Source organism: Pundamilia nyererei, unplaced genomic scaffold (assembly GCF_000239375.1).
Source record: "Pundamilia nyererei isolate P.nyererei 1_Seehausen unplaced genomic scaffold, PunNye1.0 scaffold00112, whole genome shotgun sequence".
NCBI classification, from domain to species: domain Eukaryota; kingdom Metazoa; phylum Chordata; class Actinopteri; order Cichliformes; family Cichlidae; genus Pundamilia; species Pundamilia nyererei.
Genome location: NW_005187513.1, coordinates 1,279,853 through 1,305,924, shown reverse-complemented (window position 1 = coordinate 1,305,924; position 26,072 = coordinate 1,279,853). Strand labels below are relative to the sequence as shown.

The following is a 26,072-nucleotide window of genomic DNA, read 5'->3' as shown; positions in this document are numbered from 1 at the left end:
TATATATATACACATATATATACATATACACATATATACATATACACATATATACATATACACATATATACATATACACATATATATATATATATATATATATACACAAATGCTTCAATGATCCAGTCCAAACCCATTTCAACAAAAGCCTTGATAAAAACTAAGAAGAACATTAACTGAACTTTTAAAGGTGAAATGTTTTTTGGTAATTGATACTTTTCAGGTTGTTTGTTTTCTTTGTATTATTTTTTTGTTTCATGATAGATCACATATTTCCTGTAGGTTGCAGGTCTAACTGCAGACAGACATGACAGGCTAGTTTAGTCTACAGCAGCCAACAATATGTGTCAAAAAGTGGTTTAGCATTATCTTTGCTGCATGCAAAAAGCTCTTCTCTGAAAGAGACGTCTGAATGGCTCTATCTGAATATATGTGTCATTCAGCATTAATGGGGCCTTCACGGATTAGCACGTTACAGCTGTGGCTCAGGAGGTAGAGCAGGTTGTCTACTAATTGGAAGGTCAGTGGTTTTAGTCTGCGTGTCAGTGTTTCCCTGGGCAAGATGCTGAGCCCTGAGCTGCCCCTGCTGCATTTATGTGTTAGGTTAAATCACTTTAAAAGCAATTAGGCATAGAAAATGGTGATTAAGGTTTGTGGTAGAAAGTACTTTGAGTGCTCAAATAGAGTAAGAGAGTGCAATGTAAGTACCAGTCCTTTTACTGTTGCATCTATCGGAGGACACAGTGTCCATGATTTCCAAAATATGTTCACATTCCCACTCTGTACACATTCAAATGAGCTTTGACCTAGAGAAAGCTGCCGTGTTTTGAATGGTTTTTGGGGTTTTTTCTCTTTGCATTGTAAAGTTTTAACTTGCATTGGTGGCATCACAGATGACCTCTGTTGACCCTGCAGTTTTTCGTATCACATTCAAAGCACATATATATATGAGCATATATGATATTTCCAAATATAAAATAAAAATCACACTGTGATATATAATAGAGCTGAAAATGGGATAAACAGGAAAGAAAGTCAAGTACAGTTGTCTCAAATTGTACAATAGTGCTAAGACGAGTAATATTACTGATACTGAATTATATTAATTCAGTTCAGTTTTAATGAAATACCACCAAATTGCAACAACAGTTGGCTCAAGGTGCTTCATATTGTAAGGTAAAGATGCTACAATCGTATAAAGAACACACTTGAGACCATTACAGACTGCTGATGCCATCTAGTGGGTTGTTTCCCATACACAGACTGGTTAATCTTTACTCCTGCACTCACTCTTTCTGTTTAATCGCACCGTGTTAACGACACCGTCTCTGTTTTCCAGGACATCTTTCTGTTCCATGACAAACGAGAGACAAATGGAAGCGTCAGAAGACATGGTGTTTGTACGCTGTAAGGAAGAGAGACCAAAAAGGCCCAGAAGAAAGGACAACTTATAGACTTGTGTGGGTCACTCGCTGAAGATCTAACTGAAGATATCAGTTGAATGGCCCTTGAAAACAACAACGAATGCGATAAAATTCTCCCTCCTTGAAGGGAAGTTGTGTACATTCAGGGAGTAACTCAGAAAACCATAATTGCTGGAAAGAAGTGCTGAATAAATATACTGTTCTTTTCTATCATGTCATTAGGTGGGTTTATTTTTCTACACATGCACAAAGGTCCATTCGTATCCAGCTACCGACTAACACATTTTTCTTTTTTTCTTTTTTTTTACTTTACAAAAACAGTTTAATGAGTGCATGCATGTCTGATACAGTCTGTACTATCCAAATTTTTCCATGTCACAAATGTGCAGCTCTTTTGGTTGAATGAAAACACAACTGACAGGTTGAACTGTAAGTTAAAGCGCTAAACCCTTTAAAGCCTGAAATGGGAACTAATCTAAATTCTAACTGAAAATTGATGTTTATAAAACCCTCTATTGATGCCTATTTTTCATCTATTATTTGAATTTGTATCATAATTGCTTGAAAACAAAATCAGTCTTAAAATCTCATTAAGAGATTAAGAAAGGCAAGTAATTACCAGGTGATGACTGCAGAGGGCAGGCTGTTACAGCTGAAAACTCGAATGCAGTTCAATCTTGTTCTTCTAAATCAGGTGCGACACTTGAATCTTCTTACCAATCATCACTTTGAACCATTTGTGGGTTGAATAACATAATAACATTAAATTAAATTGTAAAATGTGTCTTTTTTTAAAGTATCAAATCCATGGCGCTACCTTTTAACACTGGACAAAGAGGGAAACAATATGGTAAATTCAACTTTATTAATGCAGTTCAAGTAATTCAAAAGAAATTATACATTTCCACCTTTGCAAATGTAGTAAAATATTCAAATTAAGCAGGATGAGAATCAGAACAAAAGAAGGGGGAAAACAAAACCACACACTTTGAAGGCACAGTATAAAAGACAACGCATTAAATCAGACAGTAGTAATGAATCTATAACATTATGGATTCTGTTTACATCGCTTACATTTCAGTGCAACATCAACAAACAAAATCCCAGAGTACTAACCCTCGACACCAAGTGTCCACATCATACATATATTTTTTTTTAAAAAGATACGAATGTTTTAGCAAAGCGTCTCTCTCTCTCACACAGACAAAAGCTGTTTTTTAAAAAAGCCACAGAAAATCTCATAACCAACAAAAAGCATAACTAGTAGCACCACAAAGACAAAGAACATAAGAAAAGGGAGCAAAAGAATTGCATTTGTGCCTGTTCACAAGCTTTGCTGCAGCACACGGTTTTCCGTGTACCCTCTCAGGAGGACACGCTGGAGGCATTTCTCACTGAGAAGGTCAAATGTTAAAACTCTGCGAAGCTCTGCATAGAATCTGGTCTGTAAGACATCCTGGCACCTTGCACATAAAACAATGCTAAATTGCAGCTGCGCTCAACAGAGCTCATTTGAGGGAGCATCTCTTTTATTCTACTAAACATATGTTATGTAGTCTACAAATCATGTTTGTGTGTGTTCTGCATTTCTATCTATTTATCTGAAGAGAACCTAAAATTACACTTACTGAATACTGCTCAAGTTAAGCCAAAAAAGGTTTTTATCGGTGTGCAAAATTGGATTCTTCACGTGCTGGCTGATAAAGTGTCTACAATCAGGCAAGGCTATGCTCTAAGTTGCATCACACAGACATCGTTTCAGTCTTCAGTAACAATTGCTGACACTTGTACATCAACTTCAGTCACACTGCTCCGAGTAGGCACATATTTAATGTAATCACACAAAACCAAAGGGAGTAACAAAGGTTAACAAAATCCCCAATCAGTAGCAAAAAGAAGGACAGAACAGTAGTGGATGGCTGATGCGATGTGATTGTTCACTCTGATAAAGATCTGTTAACAGCAGCAACAAAGCAATAATACAATTAGAATCGCTAGACTTCCCAACTCCATGCACAATAGAAACAATCTCAACTGCATTAAAAAGCATTAAAAGCAAAAAAACAAAGAAAAAACAAAAAACAAACCACATATAAACCCGGACAGGTTCCTTATCTGGGTATAAAGGTCTGACTGCATTTGAGTGGTTTTACTTTGTCTTTAACAACTGCTAATGTGTGAAAAGATGGACAGATGACAAGAGTTAAAAGACACGACAGTCAAACCAGGACTTCTCTCTCCTCTAATCAGTTCTGTACACTTGTATTGTTTGGTTTAACGCATTCTGGTTTAGCTTTCACTTTTCTGAATGTAGCACAAAGTGGTTGTTTCACCGCTCAGAGTCAAAGCAACCAGTTAGGTAAAAAGAGTTATTACAGAATAAAAGTGTGATACAATCAGTTTAACAAAAGCTATTTTCTCGTCATTCAATTCCACCTCAAGTATTTTGTTGTAAACACATCTGCAAACCATATCACAACTACAAATACACAAATTCAGACCACCAGATGACTCACTGGTCTTATCGAGCTCATTTATATACATTCTTCCAGTCCTGTCCTCTGCCTTGGATGGCAGCTTACGTGACCTGTAGGCCTGAGCCAGAAGAGACTCTACCCAGACATCTGTAAGCAGTCGTCTTTACACTTGTATTCTGTCATTTTATTGATCCTGAGAAGATGAATTAAAACAGTGAACGATCTCCATTCAAAGAAAAATAAATTCATGTGAAACAAAAGACAAAACGACCTCAACATTTATATATTTGCACACAGAAGGAACAGAAGTATGCCTTACAAAAAAAATATTATATGTATTGGGGGGGAAAAGTCACATTGGCAAAAGAAAAACAGGTTCTTTTCAAACACAAAGTCTCAGATCTGTTTTTGATTGGCAGCAGAAATTTGTGAAAAACTAATAAATTTGCTTTTCTCTCCTCCACAAAAAAGAAAAAAATTCAAAGGTTTAAAAAAAAGAAAAAAAAAGAAACAAGATTAAGATTAAATAACGGAGATCAGTGAATTTCTCCCCCGTTCATCCTTGGAAAAATGTATTTCCTATAAAAGCTAAGTGAACCACTGCTAGTCTTGCTCTTAGAGCAGAGGTGAGTGAGTTTGTTAGACCCAAAAATACATCAGGTTTTGTCCAGTAAAAATGTTTCAGTTGCAAGTTCTCAGAATTCTGCAATAAGTGGTAAAGGTAACTCTTTGGAGTAAGGTGCTCCGATTGTAGGCACGAAGAAGAACCAAGGCAACAAGCGGACTTTTGCCTCATTGTCTCAACAGTCCCATTTGATACTGCTCTCTTTGTTGACGCTGCTGACGCTGCTGGCGCTGGCCCTGGCCCTGAGCTTGGCGCTGGCCTTGAGCTTGGCGCTGGCCCTGTGATGCTGGGGGCCGCCGTCTCAGAGTATTCAGGGTGTCTACAGGAAATGGACATCTCAATTAACTTAAAGAAATACAGTGAATGCTGCAAATTAATGCTACTACCATTTATATTGTTAGAAATGCCCACAGTAGAAGTGACTATTACATGATAAGGTAATCATGTTGGACTACAAAATATTTCTTAGCATCTTGCTATTCAGCCATCTCTTCTCTTTAACCTAAATATGCATTCAGTTATCCACAGTTGTGGAAGTTTATACACATACATACACACACTTGTGCATATTTATATCCTTGTGGGGGACATCTCATTGACATAATGCTTTCCCTAGCCACTTACCCTAACCATCAAAAATGAATGCCTAACCCTGACCCTTACCCTAAACCTAACCATAACCCAATTGTAACCCTGACTCTAAAACCACATTTTGAGTCTCAAAAATGCTTTCGTGCCTTGTGGGGACCACCCGGACCCACAAGGGCTGTCGGTCCCCACAAGTATAGTAAATTCCAATTTTTGGTCCCCACAAAGATGTTAATACCCATACACACACACACACATATCATGAGCATGAAAGTCCTGGTAATTTAGGGATTTGATTTCTCTGAACTGTTCATTTTCCAGGGTGGAATAACTGTGCATCATACATCTTTAATTATTTAAAACACAAGAATTAGATGCAAAAGTTTAAATTTGTTTGGGATTTTCTCTCATCCATACAGGGATCCATACATGGGAATATCCCTTAGCAAGTTGCACCTCAACCCGATGCTTTTGGCATAATTCTGACTGGATATGTGACCAGTCTTGGCAAAGTTTGGTTTGACTAAGGGACATTTAATTAAATGTTGTGGAGGGTGTATATTTTTGATCCTACAGAGACTGAATCAATTTTGGATTTTTTCTAAACTCCTTAAAAGTCTCAAATTACCATGACATTCATGGCCATGGCCTACTAAAACATGTAAATATAAACTGAGTTACATACAGATGAACTGTTAGTATACTTGCAAAATGTATTATATGCATTATTGAAAAAAACATTTTTTTTCTCAATGATGTATATACATTTTTTTGTTTAAAAAAATACTTTTTGTTTAAAATTATTAAATAAAAAATTAAATGGTTAAAATACAAAATGTATGAGAAAAAAAATATACATCCAGAACATACAGAATATGTATACAGAACATACATACAGAATAAAGAGAAATCCTTACAAAGAAAAGAAACTAGCGTAATTTTTTTTCATGCTATAAGGTTTTACAACAAGAGGGAAAAACCTCTGTGGTGGATGACCTAATCAAGTTAAACTGTACTTTGCAATGGGATTCTTAAAAAAGGAAATACTTGAGATTTTAGAAGTCCGAAGATTAATTTGTCACAAATAGGCTAAAGTTAGAAGAAAAGAAAACCCTGATTTGAATGAACTGGAAGTCACGGCCCATCTGCTCATTAACATGGACATGTGCTGGAATCCTTGATGTGATGAAATTGACTAAATCTTACAAATAGAACCAGTATGGAGTTTGATATCCAAAATGAAAGTAAACAAACTTTTTTAATATCTAATTTCCCTTCTCTCCCTCACTCCAAAATTAGTTTTTCTTTAACCCACAACAGGCCACAGATTACATCACAGTTTCCTTTTTTTGCAGAGCCCTGGTTTAGATACGTACCAGATACATGCTTGCGTGGAGGAAGCTTGGGGTTGCTACTGGGTGTGTGGACACTGCAGACCTTGATGAAGCCAACCATTAGCATGATGAGAGCAACACCCATCAACAGCACTGCCCACCAGTAGGCCTGAATGACACAGAATGTAATAAAAAATATTTAAGCACAGACAAGAATCACTAAAAATATTAGCTATGTATGTTTGTCACCATGTTGACAAATCTTTGTCACTATATACACTCCCCCACTGAGACACTCACCACTATCCAGTCTGCAATACTGTTATAGAAATCAGGATTAAAGATGGCTTTCTTTAGCCTTGCAAGAGGCCCGTCTGCATCCACCAGGCGACACTTATTGAACACATCGCAGTATCCCTTGAAGTCATTGCAGGGTGAGCCAGGCTGCAGCGTCACCACTTTCCCACTGAAATACTGGGCCCATCTCTGTGACCCTGTGCTGCTACAGGTGCTGGGATTCGCTGAGGGTAGAAAGAAAGTAAGTGACATCTGTATTACCAAGAAAATGTTTTAATCGTAAAGATGTTCTCATGACTAAAAGCAAACATTAAAACCAACAGTCACTTATGCTATACGTCAGATAATTCTAGTTTTAAATGACTATACTTAGTGTACATTTTGACATGTGAACAATCAGACACTCACTTTTCTCCTGGCAACACACATGGCACAGGTCAGTAGCCTCATCCTTGCCATCCTCCTTAGCACAGCTACATACCTCCAGATTGTGCTTTGCACAGACAGAACCAGTGCAGGCCTATTTCAAAAAACAAAAACTTTAACTTATGATACAAACTCACAAAGCGGGAAAACAAGACACGAAGCCGATTATATGAGCATACCCCATTGATGCAAACTTGTGTATCTTTATGACAAAAGGTGAAATTCTCCTTTGGCTGTGAGGCAGGACATAGAGCAGTATTTCCACCACACCTGCCCTCATTGGCACACTCAGAATCTGGTCTGCACACCTCATTATTGGTCTTGAAAGTACATTCTCCTGTGCAACATGGGCCTTGGCTGGGACTGCGTAAAAACAATGAAAACCATGCAACCAAAAGTCAAACAAATGCTGCCCTGTTCACAGCTGTGTTCTGTGCTCACTAATACCACAATCAACAGTTCATCACAAAATCTTACCTGCAGATTTTGCCGGGTCTAAGTTTGCACTTTTCGCCATCCCCTGAATCTGCACTAAAGCAACAGTTGTCTTTACACTGGTCTTGGTAGCCACAGTCACACTGCTCTCCCTCTTCCACCAGACCATTACCACAGATAGGATGGCCAGACTCTGTACACACAGAAACAACAGACTGAAAGAGCATCTCTCTCTCTCACTCACTCACTCACTCACTCACACACAGATAACAAAATCCTTTTATTTATTTTATCACATAAGAGAATTTACCGACAAAACAGCTATCTCTTTTCTTTTGTAGAACAGCGGTTATATTCCCGATGCTGCAGCTTGAGAACTTGTTATTGTTGAGCCTGTCCCCTGATGTGGCTCTGGCATACATAATGTAGTTCCCTCTCTCCTTTTGTCCTTGCTCCTTAGACTCTCCAGGGGTGCATACGCTACCAGAGTCATGCTGTGAAATAGTAGGCAAGCAAAAGAGAAACAGCAGAGCTCTGAGAAAGTTCCACAGAATAAATACAGCTTGGCAAGAGAAAGTAGGCTACTGGCAAAGGCCGGGATTTAAATAATAGTACTTACAGGTGAGCCAAAGTTGTGTCCGACCTCATGAGCGAAGGTGATGTGTGACACCTTGGGGGGGACATGTGAGCCATAGTTCTGCACTGTGATGATACCAGTGTTCAGAGACTTTGTCCTTCCATCTGAGTATTTTCTGTTCTTCTCACAAATTCCCCCGGAGCTTCCTGCGGTAAAAACAAAGGGTGCGATGCATTAACAGGTCAAACACAGCCAGGATTTGTTTGAATTTGCTTGCTAGACAAAACCTAAAAGTCCAGTTGGAGATAATGTGTATCTCAACAGTGGTTATCAACGTTCTGTTGAACCAGGCCTTCTGAGCATGTTTAGAAGCCCATCATAATTCTTAATCTGTTCAAAATGACCCATATGAGTTCTGCCTACTCCAGTCAGAAACACTTTAATGATGATGATGATAAAACACTGCTAAATATGTAAAGAGAATAGAAAACAACATTAAAATGCAATCCTGTTGTAAATAAGACACAAAATTAATGCTGCAGAAAATAATTAAACTGGGAATTCAGTCCACAGAGCAATAAAATAAACATTTCATTTTAAGTTAATTATTTTAAAGCCAAATGCGCTCTGACTGCTGCAGTTTATTTTTAATGTGACAGCTCTGAAATTTTAAAGTGTATATATTTAAATATTACATTTCTTTATCCCATAGCCTAATAAAGGAAACGTGGAAATCGCAGATCAAAGTGAAAATTATTTTACTTTTAAACAGGCATTCTTGCGTTCTGTGTTTTAGCAGCTGCAATTCCAGCAGTGTCAAAGGCGACTTAGCAGCAGATTAGAATCAAGCAAAAACAACATTTTTATATTTTCTGCATCACCAACCGAATACACACATGAATGCAACAGTCTGTGCTGCTGTTACTTTACATCTGGGCTTCATTCCTGATGTTGGTATGGTTTGACAGCTTGGTATTCGCTCAGCAAAGAATACGAGTTAAAAAAATGCTATAAATAAAACATTACGTGAAAACGTGGCAACTAAAACAGTGAATCTAACCTGCTCAAAAGCAGGTTGTGTGTTCAGCAACAGTTACCACATAACAGTGACTTAGCCACCTGTGCGGGTGACAAAACCTTACTTTTAGCTCACTAACCCATTGTACACCCCTCTGGTTCAATATGGACAACAAAATACACACATACATACAGACACACAGTAGCAGGGCATGGAGATGCTGGTAGTTTCAGCAAGCGTAACTGGCTCCACAGTTAATCGAAAAGAAGTCATGAAAATCAGTGAACCATAAACTACAGTAATTAACAGATGGAGAATGTTTTATTTGTATACCGGTTTAACCAATAAACAATAAAGTCTTATAAGGGTTGTCCAATAAATTAAGGAACTTGTTTTAAATGTTTTAAAAAGGGAGAACAATAATCTGTAACAGGATGAATCGTCTGTAAGTCTAAGACCCTGAATACATCTAAACCCCGGAAGTTTCTTTGCTTTATTTGTCTGTTAAATTATCTAAAATAAAAATTGGTTTTGGATATATTGGGTATCATGCTTAACAAGAAGCACTCTCCCCGTCGTGCTGCAATTCCCAATATCCAGAAATTCAGAGTTTAGGAGACCGCTTCCAGCTACATAGAAACATGAGACCACGTCAAGCAATAACGTGTCCATTCTGTGTAAAGTGACCATGAGACTGAGTGCACATTTTACTACACATCGCACTCTTTACCTGTGCAATTGTGTAAACCCTGCACTGAAGCCACCCATGACAACTAGTCACATGAACTCACACATTAGCTGTGCTTCACCAGTGGGCCTGAAAGCCTTTTTTAGACTTCCTTTGTTCAATCAATCACCACAAAGCTCACTGCAACCAATCTATTCTCCATGTCTTTTATTCAATCAATTCTTTCAGCTTACAGTTTTGCTAATATGCCAGGATTGATCGTCTGGGTTTGTAGCGGTATACTTCATGTTGAAATGGTATCCAAGCTAATTCAGAAGGAGAGGAAAGAAGCACCAAACACAACAATCAATTACAAATGTGAGGGAAAAGCCAGTCTATATGAGCAATCTGTGGGAAGACCACAGCATGAAATCCAACAGGAAAGAGAGGCTGCTGGCATACTTTGCACTTCAAGGACAACAGTTTTTCTCACATACATAAATATAAAGAAATTAGAATATTTCTTAATACAAATGGCCATCTGTGCAGATTCTTGTGGTCTCAAAGCATTGCCAGAATATAAACAAACTCTGGGTCCTCTGATCACCACAGGAAAAAAAGAAATACTGGCAGTGTCCAGTGGTACCTATCAGCCTCATAGCAGATGCACCTACAGTATAAATTTCAAAATCCTATGTCCCTTCATTCCTGATTTCACAAAATTTTCTGAAAACTTGACCTCTGACCTAACAGCTGAAATCTGTGAGATTATAACTTTTCCAAGATTTTTAGTCGATGCACATATGGTATCAGTTTGAAACTCCTACATCTCTTCATTCTCAAGTTACCGCATTCACAAACTTGGGTGTCCTTGTCTCCCCGCCTGGTTGCCCGCACGCCAAGCAGGGTGACAGCAATACCCCATCAGCCTTTTTATGGCTGATGCGGTAGCACTATTCAAACTACTAAAACTGAGATCTGGTTTCTTGAACCAAAGTGATCTTAAAAAATAAAATGATCAGACTAATAAAAAAAATTATAATGTGTAGTATGGATAACTGGCTTGATAGCAAATATGATTATAGAAGTAATGTGAAGGTGTGTTACAAAACACCCAAACACTTTAAATGCTTCTGAGCAACGCAGGGAGTCACTACCAGAGCTCGGTGTGTGTGTCTGGTACCAACCTGAGGGAGCCCCAACCCACGCCAAGCCAAGCACGCCATCATCAAAGTCCCTGTCAGTAAAGACGTAGGCCAGGCAGTACTGATCGTGGTTCTGTTCCGAGTTGAGCTCCAAAAACTTCTCCACTCCGATGTTGGCAAAGCGAAAAGGATTGCTGGGGTCCTTTTCTTCAGTTGTGGTATTGATCTGTGAGAAAGAGTTAAACAATCAAAAGGAAAAGTAGGAAAACAAAACTACCCCAATGAAGCAGATTAGTTTAGAATGATCCCGGGCAAGTAGACAGATTACTTCCACTTTTAATATCAGCAGGTTGATTTAGTTGTTATTAATAATGACAAATGAGGTCTGGTATTAGATGAAAAATCAAATGAACTACTTCTAGCATATTAAATAATGGTAAACAAACATAATAATGTAACACTTTATGTAATTTAGGACTATAAATGGTGGCTGGCCTGAAGTTTGAGACCCTAAATGTCAAGATGAAACTCACCCTGACTCTTTTCACCATGAAGCTGATGTTACGTATGCCCTGGAAGTCCGTGCCCTGGTAAATGGTGTCAATAGCCTTTACGTGGCTGGAGATCTGCAGGGAGTGCAAGATTTTAGATTAGGAGTAACACAGGTACAACAGTGAAAAAAGCAGTGAATTATTAGGTTTAAAATAAAAATAAAAATAAAAATAAGATTACCAAATCTCTGCAGCTCCTCATCTCTGCTACAGGTTACTGGCTAAATTCCCAGCTACTAGAATAATGCCTACACCACATAAGTAGGCATTTGTTTTCAGCCTATGAATGTTAGATGCCAAGTTTGACTTTATGGTCAGCTATGAAAAAAGCTAAAACATTAAGAATGAATGGATTAAGGATTACGAACTTCTGTCCAGCTAAACTTATTAAAAGTATAAGTTACGAATTAGGAAATTAAAATCTGATGTCAGGATGTAGCAGCAGCAAGTTAGCCCAAAAATCCGACTCCACAGAAATGTTTTGATTTGGTAATCCAGCATGAAGTCACTGGGAGGCAGCAGCTAAAACAAGGGAAGGGGTGTGAGCTAATGCTAATCAGCAAATAAGCAAAACAGGCTTTTTTAAATAAAAAAAGAAAGAAAAGAAAACAAAGATTTCACATACTGCATTTCCTCATACCTGAGCAAGGACAGCCTCTTTTGAGCCGTAGCGTTTGAAGAAGAAATGGTCAGTCTGGATGTAGAGCTGACAAGTGTTTTTTTCTTTACCCGTCGCCCTCTTCTTTCTCAAAATGACAGGAGTATCTTTAGATTCCTCATCTTCCAACATTCGTGTCACATCCTGGACAGAAAACGTTACGTTATGCTTGTTATCGATAGCATAGTTCAATGGCGTTTGGGGAAATAAGCACATTTCCGGTTTTGAAAACAATCCAACATTTTTATCCCCTAAAAAATTCCCTGGGCTAAAAAGTTTATATTGCCATTTTAAGTAAGGTCAAACACTTCCACCTTGCTGTTAACTAACAGTGTAAGGTAAGGTGGAAATAAGCTCATGTAATATCACGAGTCTTGTCTGCCTGTGTTTATCTGTTCTTGTTCTCTTGTTCTTAATGACACTTACTCTGGCTGGCTCTTCTGCTGATGCCTGGTACTTCTTCATCCTCTCAAACACAGAGTGGTCTGCGCAGCCACCCTCTGAACCATACTTATGAGGGTAATCTGTCAGACAGACGGAGAGAAACATTTTCTTGAGTGCCTTTCACCATATCCATTCAGCTATCTTCATCAGTCATTTATATCTTTATTTTAACATTCAGTACAGGAAGAGAAAGGCCCTGACTCCACTAGTTAAAAATCTGTGCAACTAGGCCTCTTTTCTCATTTATTAACAAAATCAAGGCAAAAAAAAATTGTTATGACCTGGCTCAAAAGCCACAAAATAAAGCAGAGACTGACAGAGTTTGCAGGAACATTTGGTTTCATTTTAAATTGCTTTGTAATCTGTGGGCTCTTTCACACCAATAGTTTGTTTGCTCTGTTTTGAATCAGTTGATGAGTTTGTAAACTTGCCGCCTTTCCCCCTGGTTTGGTTTGTTTTCACATGGAGAAAACTTGAAGAGAACCAATTTGTGTCACTACAAGCCACCCAAACACAGGGAGAACATGCAAACTTCACAGAGAAAGGCCAAGTGGGAAGCAAACCCAGGATTGTCTTGCTGTGAGGCAACAGGCCTGACCACTGTTCCACGTACTGCCCAGGTGTTAAGCAAAACCAATAGACCACCACTGTAAGGAAATTAGGGCCTGCTCAAGTTCAATACAAAATTCAAACAAACTAATCATGTTACAGCAATGGAAAAGAAATTCTTGCATATTTACAATCACGGGCTCCACTGATCATATCTAAAAATTGAAAGTCTCTGTTTTCATATGAACAAAATACACTACGCTTCGCTAAGATTACAAGCAGATCCAGAGCTCAACACTGAGTGAAGCCTTGTGAATGTTGGATTTCAATGTTTCCTCATATTACTATTGACACCATAACAGATAATGGTGTCATAAACAATAACACTGACTTCAGAAACATGTTTCCTAAATGAAAACAGGTCCGTCGTCTCCTCTTTTAACTCACTGAAACGACCAAATACACTGTGTGCAATGTGCTTTTGAATTTTTTCAAAGAAAGTCGTCTTTGTTCTTACAGTGAATGGTGTCTCATTCAACTGCTAATCAAAAGGCTTTTGCAGTTTGGACAGAAGTAAAAAGCTTAAGAGAAAGGCCAAATCAGAAGCAAAGGCTCCTCTGAGTCTTAAAAAATAAATAAAAAGAATCAGCCTTCTCCACCCATTTCACTGATACCTGAATAAAAAAAATGTACAGAAACTTCACACAAAAAAATCCCCCAGTTAGTTGTGAGCAGTTTTACTGCTGGGTACTATCTACGTACGGTTCACAGTCCTCTGAAAACCACAACATCAATGAGACAGCACAAGAGCCATCACAATTCACAGGTTATTGCCCATAAAACAACATGTGTGACCTTGAGCTTGAGCACAGTCCTGATAAAGTCTCACTGGGTGATCACTGTGTGCAGCTTTCACTAAAACATGACTGACACTGTGCAAGCAGCAGGAATTCTTGGGAAAATGAAAAATTCCTTGTAAGGTGACAAATATGACCCTCATCTAAAGCAAAGCCTTGGTGAAGATCGATTAGCTGATCACTGTTTATAAGTTTGCTTAAATTCTGTACAAATCTATAGGAAGAGCAGCAATTCCTATGAATTGTGGGCAGACAGACAAGGGCAACTGGGCAGACAGATGCCTCCTCGTGACATTAGACCTTCAAGGTTCGTAAAAATGTCACCTAATTATCTCAAAACAAGGGGGATACATTCCGACTACCTAAAAATTGTTCAGAGAAGTTTTAAAAATATGTCTGATAAATACATATTTGAGTTTTTAAAATCACGGTACACAGCCAGAAACAACATCTTGTTTTATCTTTACAACCCAGTGCAGATGTTAGCAGAGACTACATGCAGCAGAAGTGTTTTAATGAAAAACACACTTCCACACAAGTTGATGTGCTACTTCAGTCTTGATTAACAATGATGAGTAGGGAAGTAGAAAATTTAAAAGGGCAAATAAGAGTTGATTATAGTTGCAACACTAAGGGAAGAAGGGTGAATTAATGAAAGCACTACATAAACAATTTCAGTTCCACTTGATGTTTCTTAGGAAATTTAAGAAGTCATAAACTCCACTGTGGAAACTGTGACAAAACCTTTTCTTTGATTACCCTCATAAAGAGTAAAGTTAGCACTTCATTAAAGTGTGGCAGTTATCCCACTGAGGGTAGTTTTCTTACATAGTTCCCAGCACTTCTCTTACCACTGAATTTCACCATTGACCACAAACTCGTGCTGAAAGCAAACATCAACTTCTTTGTCAAACTGACCTAAACTTCATGTTCAGGATGAACAATGAGGAAAGCTAGGTCTCCAGCTTTGGTCCAAAGACCACAAACAGTTTTCAGCGGGAGAAAAGTGGCACATCAGGGGAGAAGTGCAACAAGGAGCAACTTCCTCTCTTACTATGACATTCACAGAAGCTGTGAGCTTTGAATTAGAGCCCCAGGGTCACACGATAAATACTGAGCTCTACTGTAATGCCCTGGGAAACTGACTGTAAACCTAACCTTTGGTACATGCTGGCTATTGTCTGCCTGCTTATCTACCTTTGCTGTGCTAAAAATGGCAGAGATGTATCACATGTCTCAAATGCAAACCTGAGGCGGTCAGAGATTTCCAGGGAAGGCTCTTGCAATGTTTTGAGTGGTTTCTCGCTAAGAGGAGACGGCCCTGACGGGGATAACAGCTATTATTTTTTTGTTTTTTAAATAAGTGCACTTGCTGAACTTTTATATTGTACCATTTGTTGGTTTAATTTTTCCAATATGCATCTTCTATCTCATTAATGACAGAATTTCATGCTCCTGCTGTTAGAACATGAATTCAACAAATCATTAGGCATAGTCTGAGACTCTAAATCCATATTTCCTAAATTTCCTTCAGCAGATTCAGATTATATACCAGTGTATGTGTTTAGATGTGTGTTTGTGTGCTAGTCTAAAACCACCACAGGGTTCATATCAGATTCCCTGCCATGCTGCTAAATGCACCCCCGGTCAGGGAGCACTTGCATACATTTGTGCGACCAGTAGAAATACAGAATGTCATTTAGTACACACGAAGACCGTGAGTGTAGCAGCCAACTCAACACAGAGCTTTTGGACCGGAACTTAACCTTACAGTTAGCGCGCTGCATGCCTGTTCCCATATGAAAGAGCCTTCATACTAAATTTGTAAGTCTCAAGTTACTGAATTGCATTTTGACTCACGCACTGTGCACATGTTTTTTCAGCTTGGTTGAAGTCAACCTCTAAATAATTTTAGATTTGCTCATCTTCATCGAAAACACTGAGAAACTTGCAGTGTCCTGGTTCTATAGCTCTGTAGCCTGACAAAAGCAGTGAATGTAAGCCATTTACATTCTCCGATCCAGTTTTCAATAGATACCGAACACCCTGTCCATGACTCAGGATGCTGAACAATATCCTATTACTACCACTACTACTCTGTCCTTCACTCAGTTTTAAGATCATAAACTAAACTATTAAATATGACGTTCAAGTACCAATTTAGTCTCAATGTATAATAACAATGTTATTTGGACAGCATAGATATCAATCACAGCTGTACATATTCTGATCAAATGTCAATTATTTAAATGTATTATCAGCAGGCAAGACAGTCTCACATTTCAAAACAGCTGGTGTGCTACAAAAATGGGCTCATTTATGCAATTTCCCAGCTAAGATTATGGAGGAGGAAGATAAGCTTGTTACTCTTTAGAGAGCCCCCAATGGTCTAGGCCCCAAGCGTTTGTCTGGCACGCTGATTCAACAACTTCTGTTGCAACTGAATAAAAAATAAAATAAAAAAAATTCAAATTTCACTTTGTTATTTAAAAAATATAACAGAATTTTCCTTTGTGTATTTAACAATTCTTCACCAAGTTAATGACATTTGCCAGGGGTATAAAAAGAAAGCTTTTCTATAAAGAAATGTTTCAGACTTTGTAAAAAAAATACCACTTGTCCAACAAGCTTCATGTATTGGTCACTATACTAAACATCAGAACACAAATGTAAATATAGTGCCTACTTACTGATGTCATCTTCGTGATAAATGACAGAGTGGAAGGGCACACTCCTGTCCTGTAGGTATCTTTCTGAAGGTTCAACATAGTATGTTCCTTGTTGGGTTTTAATGAAGCCCTCAAATCGCCCATCAACCAAAGAGCCATGTGTCAGTGTGCCCTTTTCTCCTGAAACATAAGAGGAGGAGGGTCAGCAGATGAAGACAAGTAATTTTTTTGTGTAGCCTAAAGTCGCAAGTAAATTGAAAAAAAGACTAACATGCCAAAGTGGACAAACAAACAACCACTCGAACCAAAACTGTTACAAACAAACAAAAAACACATGAAAACCTGAAAACACAAGCGAGAAGAGGAGAGAGAGAGACGGCGATCAATATGAGGAATAAAAATGATGATGATGATAGATGAAGAAGGCTTGGCTAATATAGGTTTCTGTTTTACGGTTTTGTCTGTTGTACTGCTTCTAGAGTATGAGGTTTGCTTTTTTGTCAGGGATTTTTTCTTTGCTTGTTTTTTTTTTCACTTTTGGATTCCGACTTTAAGTCTTTGATCGCCGTTTTTGTTTTATGGGTTTTTCATGTTATGAATTTCAGTTTTGTGATCCGTTTGATTAAAGTTTTGATTTTTATGAATGTTAGTTTTACTTCACTGCCTGTTCCTCCCTCTGACTCATTTCTGTATTAGTTTATTAGTTCCACTGTTCCCTAGTCTGACGTCTTCTTAAGCGTCACAATTCACATCAATCTTTTCTCATTTAGTCATTTCCTGTTTTGCTTTGAAATGAGGATTTTGCATCTTATTCCTTTATTTCTCCTTCTGTTCAGATCAAGATCACCTCCTCCAAAGGATCTGGCTACAGTGGGTTTTGGACTGCTCCCCAGTGCAGCTGCCATGCACAAATGAACTGCACAACAGTGCCAAAAAAAAAAAAAAAAGGTTTGATTTAAGGTAACTACAGAGCACCGGTGTGAAAACAACTTTATTCACGCTGTGCTTTTCCTGCTTTGTTACATGTGTGGATTAGTTATGCATCATGAATAACTTTAAAATGTTACTCAGTGGTTTAAAGAAGCTGACTTCTTATCAGCTCAGAAAATATTCAAGGAGTATACACCTCTCCTCCCCATCTGTTTGTTTGATGCAGACCAATCACTAAAAAACAAACACCCTTGTTTTTCCTCCTGTTCATTTGAACTCTACTGGAAACAGGCAGCAGGAAGATGTCCAGGAAGGGAGGGAAATAAGAGCAGCAGGAAGAACTGGGAAAAAAAAGAAGCTAAAAATAAGTCTTGTGAGATTTGGCTTGTGATTTGTTGTTTACTCTGCACATTTAACAACGTTTCAATTGAGAAGTCACCCAAAAGGTAATACAAATAGGCTTTGAATTGAAAAATAACAATGCTACAAATCAGATACACTACCTTTAAAAGACACACACACACACGCGACTCAAGACTTACCATACAGTTCTCCACTATAAATATGTGATGTATCAATCGGGTTCTCCTCCCCTGACACCTCAATGACAAGATCTGGAGAAAACAGCTTTGAATCCCTCTTCATCCGCAAGTTAAAATGTCTGAAAAGAAGAATAGGAAACAATGTCCAATTACATTAAATGTCTAACACCACATTCAAACTTTGTACATTCCTCTGACTGTTGTCCACATTTACATGTGGACAACAGTCCTGCAGACAGACACTCATAATTCACAGTGTTGACAGTGTTCTTGTCATCCTCTTACTGAAAATTTTTAGAATAAAGGACCACAAACACTGGAAATCTACGACAGGAAGCTGAGAAAGCAGCCTTATTTACTTCACTAATGTTTACAGAGGTTCACCGTTCTAGTGTTGTTACCAAGTAGGCAGCTCAGTGAGTCAGACGAATTATGTCACAAGGAAAACCACATGAACCTTGCAAGTGCACATACACTGTTTTATGTAACACTTTCAGTGGAAATGATGAGAATGATGTAAAAGGCAAAAAGGCAAACGTCACATGGCGCTCACATGAGGCACTTCTGAGAAGTTAGTGGTTCTAAGGCTTGAGCAGTTCAGATGCAAACTCCTTATCAGAAATCTCCTGACAAATTATAAATTCCTCCACATGACTCAGTATTAACCTTAAATGGCTCAAGACCTTTTTGGCTTTGGTGTGTTTACACAATCATCAGTAAGGCCAAAAAGCTGTTCACAGCAGGAAATCTTTAAGCTAAAGTAGGCTGTTTAACAGATTTTGAAAGTACTCCACACCTTTTTTTTTTTTTACTCATTTTAAATACCACAGTTGCCCTTATAGGCAGGCATAGTAATGAGATTAATCATAGTCGGGCAGGATGTGTGCATGTTCTTCAATCCCTCAGCTGCACATTAGTCTCCAAACCAAAGCTAAGATAATCTCAGGTCATAGAGGACATAATACTACTGAGAACAAAGTGTATGCTGTGAAGTTTTCTTGATGTTCCAGTATACAGGTTTGTTTCAGACTAAGGATCTTACAGTAACATTTCTACACAACAATCATGGAAACATTCATAGAGCAAAACAAAATGAAAACACAAAATGCAAATAAATGCTCTGAGCAGTACAACGTGTCAGGGAGTGTCTGGCAGAGTTAGAAAGCAAGGCATTATTCATGGCTCAGACAGTTCAGGATTTCCCTCCCCAGGATGACTTTTTGACCTGCATTCAGTTTTTCCCAGTCCAGTTTTCATTTCACACCCCTTTTTTATTACTGTTTATTTTCCATGTATTGGTTCATTGTACCAAATGATATGCTGAATGAAACAGCCTTGCTTTTGGTTAGTATTCAGTTTGGTAAAAACTTTGTTATATCATTAGGAATGCTTTTTATAGATACAAACATGTATAATAACCTAGACGGATCAAGTAGATTTGCAGTCAAACACAAACTGGCCTCGTCTACAGATTTTCTGCCCAAAGAGCATTTCAGCTGAAGCCAAGAGAAAGAAAAAGGATCAAATATTTGACACAGAAGAGGAGACGATGAAATAAGAGAACTGCTAAACCTGTACGACAATGGCTGCAACATGACCTGCTGTTTGAAGTCGGCAGTGTTACACAGAGATAGCAACAGATACAGTATAGTTTCCTTGGCTTATTACTCATACTGGCACTAAAACAATAAATCTGCCTTCATAAATATAATTCCGGTCACAGCCAAAGCAAATTATTCACTTAGACATATAACCTGCACTGTCATGTATTTAGAGTTAGTCGTCAGGGATTGAGACACTGTCTGTGGTTGGGTTCAAAAAGAGAATGACTAGTTGGTAAGAAGCCTTACAAAGTCTAAAACCTAACTGCCTTCTTTGCAACATTTGCCTCCTCATCTTAGAAGTTAACACCTCTGCGACAACTTCCCCACAGCAGCCAGGTGTACCACTGAAGTCACAAACCACTGGTTATTCTGTTAAAAAAAAAACTGTTCTACACTTAGGATGTGGCTGCTCTTGTTTCTGAAGCAGTTGAACAATACAGTTTTGGCAGTGTTTCCTGTGTATCGAGAAGCTTGGCAAAGAGGAATCGTGGGTTACATCTTTTGTATTGCAATAATAGCAAAAAAGGTGTATAGAAATACACTAAAAAGCATCTAAAAGCCTTTCCTATTCAGAATTTCCATCCCAAAGTTCATGAAGCAACAGACTGCAGGGGCTCAATCATGTCTGCCACAAGTCGTTGACACCCATGTGAGTCAAGGTTCAGAGCGCAGCAACTCAGTAAAGGAGCTTAGTGTGTTCAGAGAACAGAGAAGCAGGAAATCCGAAGAAAGGGGAGAAAACAAAGCAGTAAATGAAGAAGTAAGACTTGAACAGTTGGCTTGGGCTTTGCAGAACAATGCAGCTTAACTGCACCTGTATATGTGATTTAGCTATCTTAGCAGGTTTAGTGGGAAGCATGTCTCTCCTGCAATGTGTGGAAAAACAAACACATTTAGTGTGTTTCTAATCACTAAACTATAAAGTGCCCTAGGCAAAAAAGAGAAAGAAAGAAGAGACCAGAAAAAATACCAACAAATCAACATGGGCCGCAAGACAAGAAGAGAGGAATCCAAGGATAAACCCAGTGGTACTCGTCTCACAGCAGCAGCTCACTGCTAAATTATTCAGACAAATCCCAATTGCTGAACATACTGAATCAAGCATCTGACAGTCATCCACTGCTTAGTAAGCAGGCCAAGCACACAGAGATGGGGTGCCCTCAAGACATTTCTACAGAGAAAATTCCAACTAAAAAGGGGGCAATACCTACTTATCACTACATAGAGCTCTATTTACAATATTAAGTCGCTTGGTCACAATGAATCATCGTAAAATCATAGTATTCCCAAATTACTTAATTGGAAGAAATCAAATCAGGTCAGAAGTTGTTAAATATCAGTGCAGAAAGTGGGAAACAAGGACAACGAGAGGAGAGTAAGAGATGAAATCAAGACATAACTGGGAAGCAATCTTAAGAGATTCTGGTTAAAGTGGTAAAATGTGGTATGAACCTTAACTTTAACATTCATTAATGGATAAGCCGCATTGTTTGACTGCTTCAATAATAATAATAATAATAATAATAATAATAATAATAATAATAATGTTTTTTGTCAAATATTTTTATAATTAAGGAAAAAAAACACTTATGCGTCTTATTAATTCATTATTAAGTTATAAACTACAAAGAAATGTGAATTATATCACAATCACAAGCATTGCATTAGCACATGCTTGCTATGGCACTTCACTAAAGAAGCCCTACACAGAGACCCTGTGACTTGCCTTCTTCCGTCACCTGATCTGGCCACAAATACTCATGCGAGTGGGCATACAGAAGAACGCTTTTCTCTCGTTACAACAAACCTCTACAGTGCCAAACAGCCTGGCCTTGAGTTTTCACAGAAGGGAGAGTGTTAGCCTTAATTTGCACACACTAAATGAATTCAGTCAGGACATAAGACACAAGCTTAATGTCAAGTGGCATAGTATTATAGTCTGTGGTACAGCTACTTTTATTAATATTATTGCTCAGCTTTGAAAAACTGAAAGAAAGTGGTCAATTATTAGTTCACTTTTTGTTTTGTTTTTTTTACCACATCTCTGTAGCTCCTCATCTCTGCTACAGGTTAATTCAATTCAGTTTTATTTATATAGCACCAACTCACAACAACAGTTGCCTCCATACACTGCATATTAGAAGATAAAGACCCTACAATAATACAGAGAAAACCCCAACAATCAGATGACCCCTAGGAGCAAGCACTTGGCGACAGTGGGAAGGAAAAACTCCTTTAACAGTAAGAAACCTCAGCAGAACCAAGCTCAGGGAGGAGCAGCCATCTGCTCTAACTGATTAGGGATGAGGAGAAGAAAAGAAAATAAGTTCTAGTATGCAATGCGATGTGAACATCAAGCCTCAAGACCTCTTAGTTAAATCTAGATATTTCTAACTGGCATGATAACTAGCAACTGTCAGACATGTCTTGTAAATTATCTTGTACAAGTAATACCTGACACACAGTTTTAATATGTACAAAGGTTTCTACACTCCATGTGATACTGCAGAAAACTGGACACTTTATAACTGTTGCCAGAATTGTAAAGCTAAGTGTCCACTTATTTCAAAGAAAAATCTAAGAAACTTTTTAGAACTCAAATGTAACAGGTAGGCAGCATTATCTGTGCAGTTCTTGCTCCTTAATGCTTCCATAATATAAATCATACTGATGTACAGCAGGCATACTGCAGCCGTTTTTGGAAACTGCAGTATGCTCAGAGAGTTAAAGTGGTTATCTCACCAAAACAGGCAGTAGAGCTACATGACTTTTCAAACTAAGTTTCGCTTTTGCACAATGTGCAAAATGTCTAGTCTACAAAAATGAAATAAGCCTGCAAGTGTGAGCTTCTTCATTTAAAACACTCAAATTTTACTCATATGCTTCAATATAACCTCAAACAGACAACTGTGCCATGTAAAGTAAAAAACTCAGTTCAAACTAAAAGTGGAAGCATGACAAGCCTCCTTCGCACAGTGGAATACGAACAGTGTGTCTCCTTAAATTCGGAGCCTCAGACCAATCTCAGTTCCAGGGCCATAGATAAAAAGCTGCCTCACTTTACAGTGGCAACCTATATAACAAGACAGGGAAGTAATTGAAGGAAAGCTCATACGGTTAAAGAAGTGATATCCACTTACGCAGTCAAAAATCCTGGATTTAGGATGCTGAATACAGTCGATCCCAAGCATGAACCACCCAGCCTTATGTATTTGTGGAGTAAGCAGTGGACCATTTACTGCTCCTGCTGCTGCAGATTCTAAGGCTTTTACTTACAAGTGAGCTTTTATGATTCACAAATGATGCAGATGATTGATGATTGAGCAGAATCTTTCCTATAAGCTGAATTTTTTTGAGAGGAGATCATATTTTCTGGCCAACCCAATAAGGCAATGCTAACAAGTTCTGCAAGATTCAGCAACAACTGGAAAAAGCGCAAAAGCTGGGTAAAAAGCCACTGGTATCAATATACCAAAAAACTGAAAGAAAGGACAAAAGAAAAGAAAAAAATAATAATAATAATAATAATAAGAAGAAGGAATGAAACAGTATCACTGCACAAAACGTCAGTAAAAACATTAGCGAATATACTGGAATCAGAGTTTATAACCGCAAATAATTTAAATATTTTTTAAAAAAGGGTAGGAGGGGCCGGGGGGACCCGGTTTCGGTTGTTTCTTGATTTTTTGGTTTGCTAGTTTGCATCTTCCCTACTGGCAACATGTGTTTCAAACCCACAAACACAACAACCAGCTGATCTGCACAGACTTAGACAGAACATAAATGAGTAATCCATAACCTGTGACAATAAAACAAGATTATAAACTGTATTGTCATAATATTTTAGCAAGTACTCATAAATAACTACACATAATAAACAGATGCTTGTTTCATGTGCCTGAAAAAAAATATTGGCCAATATATTGGAATTTAAAATCACCAAATATTGGTATTGATCTTAAAAATCATTCAGGGTCTAGTTTCATAAATGTATTCACATAGACGGGGCTAGAATAAATAAACAAACCAATCAATGTTGCTCGTCTTTGGTTTTGTTGAGCATTTACACAGTTTTGTCTTACAGTGCCTCTTTATTCAGTAAATATACCTGTCTCACAAAGACATGGACTGCATGGACACATTTAAAATGATTGGATGTCATGCTAAATTAGATATTCATTCGTGTAGATTAGGAATAATACAAGCTCCAAATTATTATCATTGTGAACATTTTGACCAAAAGAAGGGAACCTGTGGCTAACAAGGTAGACCAGATCCCTGGTTCTTCCAGTCTACTACTGCATCCCAGATTTCAAGTTAGTATGCTTCAGAAAAAGCAAGAAAAAACAAGTTTTGTTTCAGTTCTTAGCAAGGCTCAGCCAGTCAGGTATCACTAGCAATACAGCATTTTGTTTAAATTTTCTTGGCACTTAAAACACATTTGTGGCTAGAGCCTGCTCACTCCTCTGTGTATGCCTTATTTAGTGAGTCGCAAATACACAACAATGGCAGTACAGATTAAAAATAAATGGTTTCCCTATCATATTATGTTCAGTGTCCCCATTTGGATTGCTAACAACAGGCTTTCTGGGTGGAAAATCCAAGTTGAGGGGGCATTTGTCAAAAAACATTCCAACTGGGAACTCACCATACAAGTCAAAGTGTCCTTGGGCAAGATATTGAAACCCAAGTTGCCCAAATGTATCCACTGGAGTGTGAGTATGTGAATTTTAGACAAAGCGCTTAAAAATGCAAATGTTAAAGCCCTGCGTGAATGTGTAAATGAGGCTGTCACAGAAAGTACTCTGATTAGAAGAACACTAAAGTAGTAGGAGTCCGATTGCCATTTTAAAAACAAATGTTTAAATTCTTAATAACCTTTTGAAAACACACCTAAAAGTACCTTCTGCAAAATGAATTAACAGCATTGACTGCTTTAACTGCGTTTCACAAGTTCATGTGAAAATGTGTAATTCTTACACATTTTTGTTGCAGAGTTGTTCCTTTACAGGAGATGGCAAAAATTCAGCTGATACAAATCTGGGAACATTTGTGTTGTTGCCCGTTTCCAAAACAAGGGTGGCACCACTGCACTCAGATGACATGGGTTTGATGAAGGGTCATCCTTGGATAATGTATATAAATGAAAATTGAATCTCTCAGGTTAAAATGAAACATGAAAAAACCTGAGTTTGAACTTTGAGCAATGAGTCTTATCTTAAGGACTATAACTAGTATCTTAGCCAAATAATAAAGAGATATTTTCCATTGACCTTTCTACAACTCCCTCTCTCAGCTCAGCTCTGTATATACAGCCACAACCAACACAAACTGAAACCATGGTGAGCAAATTAATTTCCATAGTAATTTATTAGCTGTACATACTTAATAGGAAAACAAGCCATGTCTTATCTTGACGGGCAATCACCAAGCATCACTGATCTCAAATATCACCGCCCATCTCCAAGATGATAATAAGAGCTAGAAAGGAAAATCAAATTATACTAATTATACTACAAATTATACAAAGCTATTCTTCTTAGCTCTTTTGCAATTCCTTGGTATGTACTGTATGTCTGCCAGTATGATAACACTGAAAAAACATTTCATATTGGCTGCAGCTCTAGTTTTAACAGGGAACCAGCATAACCAAGTCACAAAATACACAATATGTCATGTATAAAGGCATTAGGCAACAGAGCTTGCACTTATCAATTTGACAGGCAAATATACGGCTTGCTGATCATCCATGCAAAAAGGTGCACTATAATCTTGCAGTGGCAACAAAGTGCACACAGACCAAGACTAGAAAAACCAAAACCTGATAAATATCACCACAACACACAAAGCAGTAAGAATTTATGAAAAGGTGTTTCACATTACTAAAAAAAAAAACCCACAAAAAAACCCCCACTGAGTAATAAAAATAAATACTTCTTGTTTGATCCTAGGGCTGGAATATAAATTACTGATCACAAGAATAATAGACTTGGACATGAACTGAGTCAGCACAGAAAGAAAGAGTGACTACATGAGGAAGGCTGTGTGTGTTTCTACTTAAACTGACCTTCCGTGTGCATGGAAGTCCAGCTGCACGGTGCTGTCTTGAGGAGAGAGCGCCCTTTTAGCTCTCTGGTGACGGCTGTGCAAGGCTTCTGTGTCATATGATAAACCCTCATAGTGGCGAATATACTTGTTCAAAGGGTTCCCAAACTGACCTGAAAGAGAGTTCAACAGCTTTTTAGTACTGGTCAA

General features: G+C 38.1%; 2 protein-coding genes across 3 annotated transcripts in view; one reads left to right on the top strand and one right to left on the bottom strand.

Annotated features, from left to right (window-relative positions):
* lipca (lipase, hepatic a) overlaps nt 1-1,610 on the top strand; it is a 17,334-nt gene extending 15,724 nt beyond the window's left edge. For both annotated transcript variants that reach the window (XM_005741633.1, XM_013913009.1), the window contains exon 9: nt 1,340-1,610. In XM_005741633.1, the coding sequence (XP_005741690.1) occupies nt 1,340-1,454 (115 nt within the window). In that variant the 3' untranslated portion in view covers nt 1,455-1,610. The remainder of the gene's footprint in view (nt 1-1,339) is intronic.
* A 660-nt stretch (nt 1,611-2,270) lies between these two features.
* adam10a (ADAM metallopeptidase domain 10a) overlaps nt 2,271-26,072 on the bottom strand; it is a 29,457-nt gene continuing 5,655 nt past the window's right edge. Inside the window, exons 2-16 of the mRNA XM_005741632.1 lie at nt 25,885-26,035; nt 18,214-18,332; nt 16,763-16,921; nt 12,649-12,746; nt 12,205-12,366; nt 11,547-11,639; nt 11,056-11,239; nt 8,226-8,389; nt 7,917-8,100; nt 7,649-7,799; nt 7,351-7,534; nt 7,154-7,265; nt 6,749-6,969; nt 6,491-6,617; nt 2,271-4,845 (exon numbers count right to left, since the gene is read on the bottom strand). Coding sequence (XP_005741689.1) covers nt 4,694-4,845; nt 6,491-6,617; nt 6,749-6,969; nt 7,154-7,265; nt 7,351-7,534; nt 7,649-7,799; nt 7,917-8,100; nt 8,226-8,389; nt 11,056-11,239; nt 11,547-11,639; nt 12,205-12,366; nt 12,649-12,746; nt 16,763-16,921; nt 18,214-18,332; nt 25,885-26,035 — 2,261 coding nt within the window. The 3' untranslated portion in view covers nt 2,271-4,693. The remainder of the gene's footprint in view (nt 4,846-6,490; nt 6,618-6,748; nt 6,970-7,153; nt 7,266-7,350; nt 7,535-7,648; nt 7,800-7,916; nt 8,101-8,225; nt 8,390-11,055; nt 11,240-11,546; nt 11,640-12,204; nt 12,367-12,648; nt 12,747-16,762; nt 16,922-18,213; nt 18,333-25,884; nt 26,036-26,072) is intronic.